Source organism: Tupaia chinensis, unplaced genomic scaffold (assembly GCF_000334495.1).
Source record: "Tupaia chinensis unplaced genomic scaffold, TupChi_1.0 Scaffold000475_1, whole genome shotgun sequence".
NCBI classification, from domain to species: Eukaryota; Metazoa; Chordata; class Mammalia; order Scandentia; family Tupaiidae; genus Tupaia; species Tupaia belangeri.
In genome coordinates, this window is record NW_006159984.1 from 666,715 (window position 1) to 679,410 (window position 12,696).

General features: G+C 37.0%; 1 protein-coding gene across 1 annotated transcript in view; it reads right to left on the reverse strand.

The window, feature by feature from the left end:
* Window positions 1-337: 337 nt before the first annotated feature.
* The window catches only part of LPAR4 (lysophosphatidic acid receptor 4), a 15,803-nt gene continuing 3,444 nt past the window's right edge, over window positions 338-12,696 (reverse strand). The window contains exons 3-4 of the mRNA XM_027774718.1: window positions 11,731-11,831; window positions 338-2,424 (exon numbers count right to left, since the gene is read on the reverse strand). Of these exons, the coding sequence (XP_027630519.1) occupies window positions 1,230-2,342 (1,113 nt within the window). The 5' untranslated portion in view covers window positions 2,343-2,424; window positions 11,731-11,831 and the 3' untranslated portion in view covers window positions 338-1,229. The remainder of the gene's footprint in view (window positions 2,425-11,730; window positions 11,832-12,696) is intronic.

Below are 12,696 nucleotides of genomic sequence, written 5' to 3' on the forward strand. Positions count from 1 at the left end.
ACTTTTAAATTTAGAGCCCCCCCAAAAATGCAAAATAGTACAGCAAGTATTAAGAATTATTCTTTTTTATTTTTTGTTTTGTTGGGTTTTTATTTTGTTTATTTTAATTTGTGTGTGTGTGTATGTATATATATATATATATATACCCTTTCCAACTTGCAACCAACTTGGGCACAAATTCAGCAGTGCTCTGGCTACATTGTGCTCCATATTTTAATTGGAAAAAAAAGTACCAAAACGTTACAGATTTTTAAAGCCCCAAAAAATGATTAATACAAGTTTTAAAGATTTTTTGTTTATTTTTATTATTTTATTGTTTTTTTCCACCTTATTCCTGTGCAGATTTCTGCCTGCATTGTGCTCCAAAATTTTATGAGGAGAACATATATTTCATAGAACACAGTATACTCCCCCAAAAAAGATAACTAGAGATTTTTAAGGAAAAAGAAAAGGTTGATGTTGCTTAGGTTTTTTTTAATGGATATTTTCTTGTCTTATATGATTTTCCATTTTGGACCTGTTGAGCATATATTTAGCAACTTTCTGGATTTCAAATTTCATATGAAAATCTAGATGTAAAGTAAAAACCTAGTTTTAAAAACTGACACTACTAGTAATTATAAATGTGTAAATCCTGTTAATTTTTGTTTCTTCCCACTCATATTCTTCCAAACACAATTTCTTTTCTATTTTCAAAATTCATATGACAAATTTTGCCCACTCTTTTAAATTTGACACACTTCTTATTAATAACGTTAGGCTAAAGTATGTTTTTGTGCCAAAATAAACTCAATGATGATTTAAAAAAGAAAAAGACTAATATATATCAGTAGTAACACAAAATTTTTAAAAAATATTCCCTGAATTTGTTCTATATTTATAGGCCTAACCCAATTACCAAATATAATTGGAAATCAAATATCTTTTTAAAAGTTTTAAAGTAATTTCATATCACTAAAGTCAAGGCCACTGGCCACTTACATAATGTTACACAATAAAATTCTAACTTACCAGAAAGAGTTTGGTGGTCTATTTTAGTTGTTGTAATTAGACTTGACCTATAATTACTGAACAAAACAGCGTATGTACAATAAATGTTCAAACAAATGTATCTGAATGTATTCAGTACATTAATCTATTCTCAGTATCATTAGGTTCAAATCTTTTATTTATAGCATAGGAAAAATCATAGGAGAAACCATATTTGAACCTGAAAACAGTTCTCGTACCTAGAAGGTGGATTCTAACATTAATTCACCACCATTATTTGTTGTTTGATCACTAATCTCCTCTTGAATAGCTGGAAGGGAAGGCTTTGCAGTGAGAGGTGTTTCGGTCTTAAAGAGAGACTCCATCCTGATATGGGTATTGATGTAGAAGGACTTCTGAAAGGACTCAAGGGTGAAGTAATAGATGAAAGGGTCAAAGCAACAGTTCAGAGTTGCAAGGCACAAGGTGATTGGGTACATAATCTTTGCAAATCTTTCCAATGAGCAATTAGTAATGGCTTGGGAGCGCACCAGGGCATACAGGAAGAGGACAGAGTTGTAGGGTACGAAGCATACCACAAAGACTGCCATATGCACTGTGATCATCTTCAGCACTTTTTTCTTATTGGTTCCAATTTGAGACAGTGTAGCAGGCTGGCGGGGGGGTCTCAGCACCACAGAAGAGCAAGAGACATTCAATATTAAAGGAATGATGAACCCAACAACTTCAATAAATATGGTGATCTTGGATAGATAAGTCTTCCAGACACGCTTGGAGAAGCCCTCAAAGCAGGTGGTAGCTGCATTGTTGACATTAGTGGTAGAAAACAAAGAGGCTGAAATACCACCACTGAGGACTAGGATCCAGACTCCAGCACACACAATGGCAGAATTCTTCCGGGTCCTAATGGTACGAGATCGAAAAGGATAGACAATGGCCAGGAAACGATCCACACTAATACAGGTGAGGAAAAGCATACTCCCATAGATGTTGGTGAGGAATGCAGTCCCAGAGATCTTGCAGAGGGTGTCACCAAAAGGCCAGTGGCGATTGAAGTTGTAAAATATTTTGAAAGGTAGGGTACAGACAAAGAGCAAATCAGAGAGGGCAAGATTGGTGATAAAAATAGCAGTCTCACTTCTCATTTTCATACGGAAGCAGAAGACAAACAGAGAAGCACTGTTAGTTATCAGACCCAGGATGAATACAACACTGTAGACAGCACCATTCAGATTATACTTGAAGGAATCATCAACAATGCAAGTATTATTGGCAGTAGCATTGCCCAACCTGGGTCTGAGGCTTGAATTTAAATCTTGGAATTGGAAGTAAATGAATCTTCTGTCACCCATGGATTTTTTATTTTTTCAGAGACCTGCTGGTTGCAGGGGTTCACCACTCTGAGACTAGGGATTGGTTGGAAATGTTTTCGTCCTATGGAAGACAAGATGGAATGAATGATCAAATCCACTTTCCATCCATGATTTCAGTGGAGTAAAAGGTATTCTGTCCACTCAGGTTAGAAGATAACATTCACATTCAATTTGCTTTGACATGTACTTTGTGAGCACCTATCATATGTTGAATAGTACTATAAGAATATGTTGCAGGAGTGAGTGAGACCATACTCAATAAATAAGTGAAATACTATAGCATTGCAATGAATGCGAATAATGTAGGTTATCTGAGAATCCAAGAAAAGAACAAACCAAAACAGATATATATCTGATAGCTAAAGATAAAGCTGACACTTTGGAATTAGTATGATACTTTTCAATCTTTGAAATCCTTTCTAGAGTTGTGAGATGTTTTCTCTTATGTTTTATTTTGTTTTGTTTTTGCTAGAGAACACATGTGATTGTCAGAAAGAGACAGAGAACATAAAGAGAGAGAGGGAGAGGACAAGGCACCCCCTTCTTCATCTGTCCCTCCTTTCAGGATTTTGGGCACACAAACATGCAACAATGAAAGCTGTTTTTATTTGAGTCTCATTAGAACACCATAAAGTAGAAATGATAAGAATTATCATCATTTTACAGAAATAGAGACTGAAGCTTATATAATTTAGAATTAAAGAATGTCAGAATTGAAAGATAGTGTAAATGATATACTCAGAATCAGAATTCAGATTTTTTTATTCCTAACTCAAGAACTTTTTTAAATTTGGCCAGAGAACATGTGTGCTTGCCAAGTGTGTGATTGTCAGAGACAAAGAGAAAGAGAGAGAAAAAGAGAGAGAGAGAGAAAAGAAAGCAGCTCCCATGGGGAATGACCACACTACAATTTCTACAGTCCCTTCTCTATCACATCTTCTTCCTTTCAGGATTTTGGGCATGTGCACACAACACACCCAGTTTATTTCCAAAGCTTCAAGGTCGAGGACTCAAACCGCACAGTAGGCCATGTGGCATCCACCAGACTTAATCACTGGGCCACGGAATTGAGCCACGGAGCCAGTCCATGAACCAAGGATTTTTAAACTAACCTAAATTGCATTTTCTAACTTCTAATATTGGTTAACTTCCTTGTCTGAGAGTTAATTCCACTGTGCAAACTACAGGTGATTATGGGACCTCCAAGATATGCCCTAACATTTTTTTTCTTGAGAGGTTTTATGCTATAGGGCGCGTGCACTCACCAGACAGACAGACAGAGACAGAGAGACAGAAAGCAAGAAATCACCCCCCCAAGGGGGATGGCCACGCCACAATTCTTTCTCCTCCGGTCTCCTCTCGGAATCTTGGGCACGCACGCACACGCACCCGGTGTGAGTTTTAAGCCACCGGGTCTGGGATGCCAACCACGGTCAACTACATGGGAGTCCAGTGACATAGCCATTACGCTAACTGCTGGTCCCTGCCCTAACATTTTTTAAACTAAATTTCTGAAGTAAATTGTTGCTTCATTTTTTTTCCAATAAAATAAGAGTTTAGAGATAGGGATTCTTCAGATAATTAGAATCTCTGGCTGAAAGAGTTTTTTTCACTTTGTTACAGTGCCTTTTTGGAAAGATAATTCAAATAATCTTAGCATTTCCATCCTATAGATCAAGATCCCCTTCTAAGCTTATCTTATCTTCCTTCTCCTCTCCCACTGTTCATTACATAAGACATTTCCATGTATCTAGCTCCTAAAATGTCTCTTAAAAATAAAGTCTTGGTACCAGCAGTTAGCATAATGGCTATGTCGCTGGACTCCCATGTAGTAGACTGCGGTTTGCGGCCCGGACCCGGTGGCTTAAACTCACATCAGGCGCATGTGTGTGCATGCCCAAGATCCCGAGAGGAGAATGGAGGAGAAGAGATCGTGGCGTGGCCATCTCCCCTGGAGGGGTGATTTCTCACTTTCTGTTTCTCTGTCTCTCTCTGTCTGTCTGGCGAGTGCACGTGCCCTATAGCAGAAACCTCTCCAAAAAAAAAAAAAAATCTTTTCCTGTAGAATACAAATGAGATTTGAAAGGTAGATTTAACAAGAATAGTCATTTGTATACTCACTGTACTTCTGATCTAGCCATTTACATACCCTTTGATATAACCATTTGTACAAGTGGCAGTCATTTACTTAAATTTTTGTTGGACTTCTGGGCCAACATTGGGTCATGGTACATGAGGAAATCTTTCTTCTAGTTCAACAGCTGTCATTGGATAGGGACTATTGTAACTATGCTCTATAATATACCATAGAGAAGTAGCTGCTGAATAAGTTATTTTGAATAAGGAGGGTATGGAATAAAAGTAGTCTTGTATCCTGACATATTCAGTAATGGGCTTTCACATGATTATATTTTCAAATGTGAAAGACATTTTTTTTTCTGAAGTAATTCCTCCTTATGTCACTCTTTTCTTTAAAATACCAGGAAACAGGTCCAAGGACCACTGAATGTATATAACACGGAAGGGTGTGGAGGGGAGAAGCTGCCAGAGATAAAGAAACGGAAGCCACTTCAACCAGTCTGTGGCTCCAGAAAAAAGATGTTTAATTTGAGGTGAGGGGGACTTCTCTCACTGCAATGCCTAGAGGGAAAAATAACCTTGGGGAATGTGGGGTACAAAGTAAAGGACTGTCATTTTTAATAACTAACGTTTCCAGATCAGACTGGAAACCTGCAATCCCTGAATTCTAATTCAGTAAATCTTTATGAAGTGCCTCCTGTAAGCCTAACACTGTGCTAAGATTATACTCCTTTTTGACATTTTCATCTCATAGGCAAAGCTCAACTTTTGTAAGAAGCAACTTTGACATACAAAACCAGAGTATAGTAGGAACCTTGATCAAGTAGGGTCCAGGAAAGTGAAAAAAGGCAGAGATAATTAAATGCAAATCAAAACCACTGTGAGATATCATTTCACTTTAGGTAGAATGGCTATCATCTAAAAAAATTTTAAATATTTAAAATCCTGGAGAGGATACAGAAAAAGGGAAACTCTTCCATTGTATTAGTATACACATTATGGAAAACAGTTTGGAAGTTCCTCAAAAAATTAAAAATAGAACTGCTGTATGATCCAGCAATCCTACTTTTAGGCATATATCTAAAGGAAAGCAAATCAGTATATTGTAGATATGACTGTACTCCAATGGTTACTGCAGCACTATTTTCAATAGCCAAGGTATGGAATCAACCTAGGTGCCCATCAAGAGATGAATGGCTAAAGTCAATGTGGTATATATACATGATGAGATACTATTTAGCCATTAGAAATGTAAAATCCTGGGACCAGTAGTTAGCGTAATGGCTGAACTCCCATGTAGCCAACTGCAGTTCAAGTCCTGGCCCTGGTCACTTAAACTCACACCAGGCACATGTGCATGCATGCCCAAGATCCAGAGAGGAGAATGGAGGAGAAGGGATTGTGGAATGGCCAACCCCCTTGGGGGGGGTGATTTCTTGCTTTCTCTCTCTCTGTCTCTCTCTGTCTTTCTGGTGAGTGCACGCACCCTATAGCAAAAACCTCTTCAAAAAAAAAAAGAAATGTGAAGTCTTGTCATTGGAGGCAACATGGGTGAGCTTGGAGGACATTACGGTAAGTGAAATAATCCAGGTACAGAAAGTGAAATACTACATATTCTCACTCATATAGGAAAGCTAAAAAAGATGTAGTATAAATAGAGATTAGAATAGTGATTACTAGAGATTGAGAGGAGAGAAGGAAGGGAGGATAATACATGTTGGTTAATGGATATATAGTAGACTAGGGTAATGAGAGTTAACAGTAATTTATTGTATATCCCAGATTACCTAAATGAGAGGACTTTGAATGCTTCCAGCAGAAAATAATGCCAAATATTTGAGATGATGGATATGCTATTCACCCTAATTTGACCATTACGCATTGTATGCATGCAGCAAAAATATCGCACTACACCTCAAAAATATGTTCAATTATTATGTGCCATTAATAATAATAAGACAGATGAGGAAGAAATAATAATAGATGGGAGAATAGGGGAGGATATGGGAAAGAAAGTGGCAGAGAAAGTAAAACTGGAATGTTGAGAGTAGGAAATGAGGTCAGGAAATTGGGATAATTGCTGTGGAAGGGTTAGTGCTGCCATCTAATCTGCATTCAGAGACTTGAGAAGAATTTCCAGTTCACAGTTTTTCCAATTCCACGCACTCTGTCTTGCTTCATTTTACTTAGTTCAGGTTTCTCAAATAAAAGAACAGTATCCATTCACTTTGCTCACAGTCACTGAAGTCAATCAGCAGAAACGAGAAACCTGGGAAATTTCAGTCAATAGTGTTCATATCTCACTTTGGGAACTGTAGAATCAAGTTTTGCTGCTTATATGTTAGAACAATTGAGTAGCAGAGGGAAAGTGTCAATGCCAAACTTCTCAATTGCTTAAGCCATTTTATATAGTGTACTATTTTTAATACCCCACTTGCTGTCTGTTATTCCAGTACTTTTTTTAACCCTAAGACCATCATTCATGTTCAGAAAAAATTTTATTATTAAAAGAAATCAAGACATGGACCAGCAGATTGCATAATGGTTACATCACTGGACTCCCACTTAATTGCAATTCAAGTCCTGGACCTGGCATAGGTGTGCATGACCAAAATCCCAAGAGGAGAATGAAGAAGAGATTGTATTGTGGCCATCTCGTCTGTGGGGTGATTTTTCACTTTTTATTTCTCTGTTCTCTCTCTCTCTCTGGCAAGGACATGCACCCTACAGCAAAAATGTCTCTACAAAATAAGCAAATAAATAAACAAATAAATAAAATAATCGATACTTTGGGGCCAGCAGGTGGCATGGTAATTAAGGTGCTGGATCCCATATGGGCAATCCAACAACTATATTTTCATCCCAGGTATGTGTGATGTGCACCCCAAATCCTGAGAAGACAATGAAGGAGAAGATACAGGCATGGCCATCCCCCCCAGGAGGTGATTTCTCACTTTCCTTATCTCTCTGTCTCTGGTGAGTACACACACCCTATAGCAAACAAACAAACACATGCACACACACCTAAAGAAATTAGGACAGACAAAAATTGTCTCTCTAACATAGTCATACAATCTAAAGAAACTATGAAACTTCAAAACCCCTAACATTAAAGCTAGGCTTTTTCCACTATGGTCTGCTTGCACCTGCTTTCTACTATAAGTACCGCCAGTAAGTTTATTTGGAAAATGTTCAAATAGAAGCTTTTCATCTCTGCCCAGACTTCCTATAATCTCAGTTCCACTGAGATTCCCTCACACAACATGCTTCCAACTCACTGGCTATGTATTATTTTGCAATTCCAAGATGATGTGTTTCAAATAGGTGAGTTTTGTCTCTTTAATTTTCCATCTAATTGTCTTTTTGATTTCTATAATTTCATTTTATTTTTTATTTTGTTTCTTTTAGTTTAGTTGGCAATTAATTATACATATTCATGGTACAGTGTGATATTTATACTATTTTAATTACTAAATAGTGATATTTATGGAGTACAATGTGATGTCTTGAGATATGTGTACACACACACACACATAAAATATGTAGTGATTAAATCAAGCTTATTAACATAGGCATCACTTCATTTCAGTTTTATGTCCCCCAGAACTTATACACTATATCTTCAGGAGGCAGTCTGAACATGCCTGGCATTTCTGCTCTGCTGCTTTGAATAGTCAAATCATGTGAGAGAGGAAGGACCACAAAGAAGAAAGCATTACAGTCTCAATCCTGAAGAGAGGGCATGAGAAAACTGCCACTATGGCCCTATTCATGGCTCTACCTTGCCCCAACACATGCCACCTTTGCTGTCTAGTAGTTAGGGTGTGGTGCTGGGACTTAACACAGCATTGGAAGCAAGAAATGCTATTTCTGACTCAGACACTGGTTCACTATATAACTTGGTTGTACAGTTTCTCTTCCCTGTATAAACATTACTTCTGAGCCTCACAGCTGAGGCAAGGAAGATTCAATAGAGCTTGTGAGCAACTTTATGAATTTGCCAATATTCAGCCCTACCTAACCACTGAGAAACATTATAGAGCTTGTTTCCTTTTCCTTTCCCTAACATAACAGGACAGGAAAGTTATATACCATTTTCTTTGGTATCCTGAATTTTATATTAGCAACATATCCTTCTCCTAATGCCATATATACCTTGGCCCTCAGCAAGCCTCTTTCGAGTTTCAACTGTAACTATACAATGTATTCATAACAAGACAATCGAGGAGACACCACAAAAGGAGTATCTCCTAAAGAGCTATTAATTTTTTTAAAAAAAATTGAAGAGCATTTGACTCTTGAGCTGATTCTGAAGGAGAATCAATGATATTCATAAAACAAAGTAGTACCAGATGGCAGAACAGTGGCAGGCTGACCCATATGGGAAGGTTCCATGTTAATGTCCATAGACCTCCCATAATATCCCAGGCACAAGTGTGCCCATGATCTGGGCCTGGGTGAACCTGTGTGTGTGTGTGTGTGTGTGTGTGTGTGTGTGTGTTTGTTGTGTGGAGGGAGAGGGTAGATCACTACATTAGGATTAGGACCCCATAAGGAGTAATATCTTTCTGTCTCACACTCTCTCTTGGTCACTCACTAATGGAAGAAAAATAAATAAATAAACCTTATGTTTTAAAAAAGAGGGAAAGGAGATATCTTTTATGATTGGGGTCTTTCTTTTGACTAGAAGAAATGGTGTCTCTAACCACTATATATTCCTAAATAGCTAAAATATTGTGGATGGAATATAGGCAAAGGTCATCATTTGAGCTTCAAATGAGATGAAGGAGGTAAAAAACAGCCCAAAGTAGTTAATTACATTTTCTATTGCAAGCAGCACTAGACTGTTTTCTTGTGAAGACCTTTGCAGCCAATTATTCCAATAATTAATTACTTAGGGGGCTCAGAGCATTGAATAGATGCATTTTCATTGGCAAATGACAGAAGACAGGTCACCCAGAGGTTGACCAAAATGAAATCTGACTCTCAATGAATTTTTAACTGTGACCTACACATATAAAGCCAATTCTCACTTTTTTTTTTCTTTTTTAAGTTTTTATTTTATTTCTAATGGTATTGAAATATACTATGTCTAGAATCTTTGAGGCTCTTGGAGGAAGTGGAATTAGACTTCTGGCCCTATGAGGATAAATACCTATATCACTTCACTTCACAGAATTCTAGAATTTCAGATGATACATTGAAGAATAAAGCTCTAGGGGTGGCCAGCCTGTGGCATGGTGGTTAAGGCACCCATATAGCCAGCTATGCAGTTCGAGTCATCCTGGACCTTAAGGCCGAAGATGCATACATTGTGCACATGTGTACGTGTGCCCAAAATCTCAAAAAGAGAAATGGAGAAGGGATTGTGGCATGAACATTTCCCATGGAAGGTGTTCTCTCTCTCTCTCTCTCATAAGCACATGCACTCTTTGGCGAATTTAAATTTTAGAGAAAGAAAATAAAATAAAGCTCTAATTTCTGGCATACATGCATGATCCTAGAAAGATTGACTAACTTTTGCTCCCTACTGAAAACAGGCCAAAACTCAGGAAGACAAGGTCTTGAAGGCAGAGTATACACAAATTATCTTTAAATTTTAAAGAAAGAAAAGAAAAGAAAGCTCTAATTTCTGGCATACATACATTATGCTAGAAAGATTGACTAGCTTTTGCTCCCTACTGAAGACAGGCCAGAGCTCAGGAAGATAAGGCCTTGAAGGCAGAATATACACAAATTACTTTGCTTAGCTCCATTTTTAATAAGATTGGGTCAGGTTAAAGTTTTTCTGACCCCAGATAATTTCTTCTTTCTACTCTGGTTGAAGCATATGAAAGTTAGCACAACAGAGAAAGCTGAAACCTATTGTGTCCTTGCCTATAGATACCTAGCACCGAAGCAAAACAAAAAATAGACAGATATGAAAAATACAGCTCAGAACTATCCTGCTGGAGCAACAGGGAATATTTCCAGACTGTTGCTCTTCAAACAAGTGGTTGCTAAAAGATAATAAGTATTTAAGGAAATCTAGGCCATGGCACTGGCACAGGTCATAATCATACGTATGCTTCTAATTGATGTTCCCATGCAATGGTTGATGTTTCATATAGCTTTCAAAACACAATCTAACCTTATGAATTTCAAATGGAGGAATCCATAGGTAAATGTTTCATACCAGAATGAAACTATGAAACTCATCTGTATCAGTTTCATTTTATTTTCAATGCAAAACATATCACAGGTCAACTCATGGCCTGTGGCTAAGATGGTTGCACCTCACATGGTTTGAATACCAGACCTGGTTGATTAAAAACACCCCAGACACATGTGTATGCATGCCCAAAATCCTAACAGGAGGGAAAAATGGTGAAGGGATTGCAGCATGATCGTGTCCCACAGGTGGGTTCTTTCTTACTTTCCCTTTCTCTTTCTCTCTCTTTCTTTCTCTCTCTCTTATTGTAGCAAGTGAATGTGCCCTCTGGTAAAAAATCTTTCAAAAGAGGCTTGTCTTTATTGAATTTGGATTTCAGTGAGGTTCTTAAGGCTATGATATTCCCCCATTTTATTTCATGAGGACATGAGGACAGAAAATTGACATAGGCCCTATTCTAATCAGATCCTATCCACAGTGATTAACTTGATTTTTATCTTTCCTCCAAAAAATAACCCTTCACCTGACTGACATAGTCCAATCTTTGGGAAATAATATTGCTTAGTGCTCCACATAATGGGGCCAAAGATTACATCAGCCTTACTAAAGTACAATTTTCCCTAGTACTTAGTTACAAAGTAAAACAACTGCAGAGAAATTGCTCAACTTAATATTATGAAATTGTCTGGAGTCTTGAGACTCAATATCTAAGCTCAGCAGAAGCCTTAGAGCTTTTGGAAAAAAAATTTGGGTGTTCTTAAAGGAGCTCATTTCCAAATTTTACAAGGCTCATACATGCCAGCTTTTTATTTGGCTATATTCCATATATTTAAACAGATAAATCAGTTATTAACTTGGACACCAATTCATGTATTATACTAGAACACTGATCCTAGTAATAAGAATTTAAAAACACATCTCTCATCTCAAAAGATACATACCGATGACTCAGAGGGGTTATGTCAAACACTCAATATTCGTCTATAACAAACCTGCCTGGACTACAATAAACAATTATAATTCCTTCATTCTGGATCAGATAATATGTCATAATTTGGAATAATTTGTTATAAGGAAAAGTGAAAAATGAAATTTAGAATTTGTGGGGAAAGTTATTACAAGGAGATTGCTACTTACCACATTAGTTCAAACCAAATTCTGGCACCAATTTTATCTGAGACTGGATAATCAATGAGCTTCCTGGAGCGACTGTGGTTATAAATTTCCTCCAGCGGATGCTGTGAAATAGAATCAGTCATGACAGTATGCCATAAATATAACTTTTCAATAAAATGTATACCAAGACCATCAAGTATAGGAAACTATTATTAGATATAAATCAGAGAAAATGTGAAAAAAGATATTTTAAGACAGTATTTTACATTTAATTATTAAAAGTTATAGATAACAGTTTATTTTCTAAACTGTCACTGATGCGTCATATTTTTTTCTCTTTAAATTTATTTATTTTTTACATTAATTCACTATACATCATTACAGCATACAAATGAATTTTCCATCCAAAATACACTGTGTATTGGCTCAATCAAGTACATCAACATACATGTTATCAGCAAATAATTTTCCAATTCCTATGTCTTATATACTTTGTTTTTTGTTTTGCCATCCTTGATTCCCTATCCCTCACCCTCTGCCATGTCCCACCCTCCTCCCACATTGTCTCTGGTATCCATGGTCGCTTTCTATGCCTTCCTCCCCCCATTTAATTGATTTGCTAATGAACTTAATTAGTCTAAATATATCAAATAGCTAGCACAGCTGATGTATACCTATACATGAACCCAAGTCTGACTTTATGCATAAACCTCAGTGAGTAGAATGAACATATTATAAAGTAGTACCCAGCTGGGTCTATGTAGCTTACTGCAGTCATCATATATGCATTTTTTTTTTATTTTGATACGAACAGTTTTACTGGTTTTTTTTTTCCTCCTGCAACTATTTTTTTTAATTACTTAACCTTCATTCCCTGAGCATCATCACAACATACCAAATGTAGTTTCCCATCTAGAATAGGCTGCATAGTGGCTTAATCATGCATGTTATCGTCAATAATATTCCATTTCTACTTTCATACATATG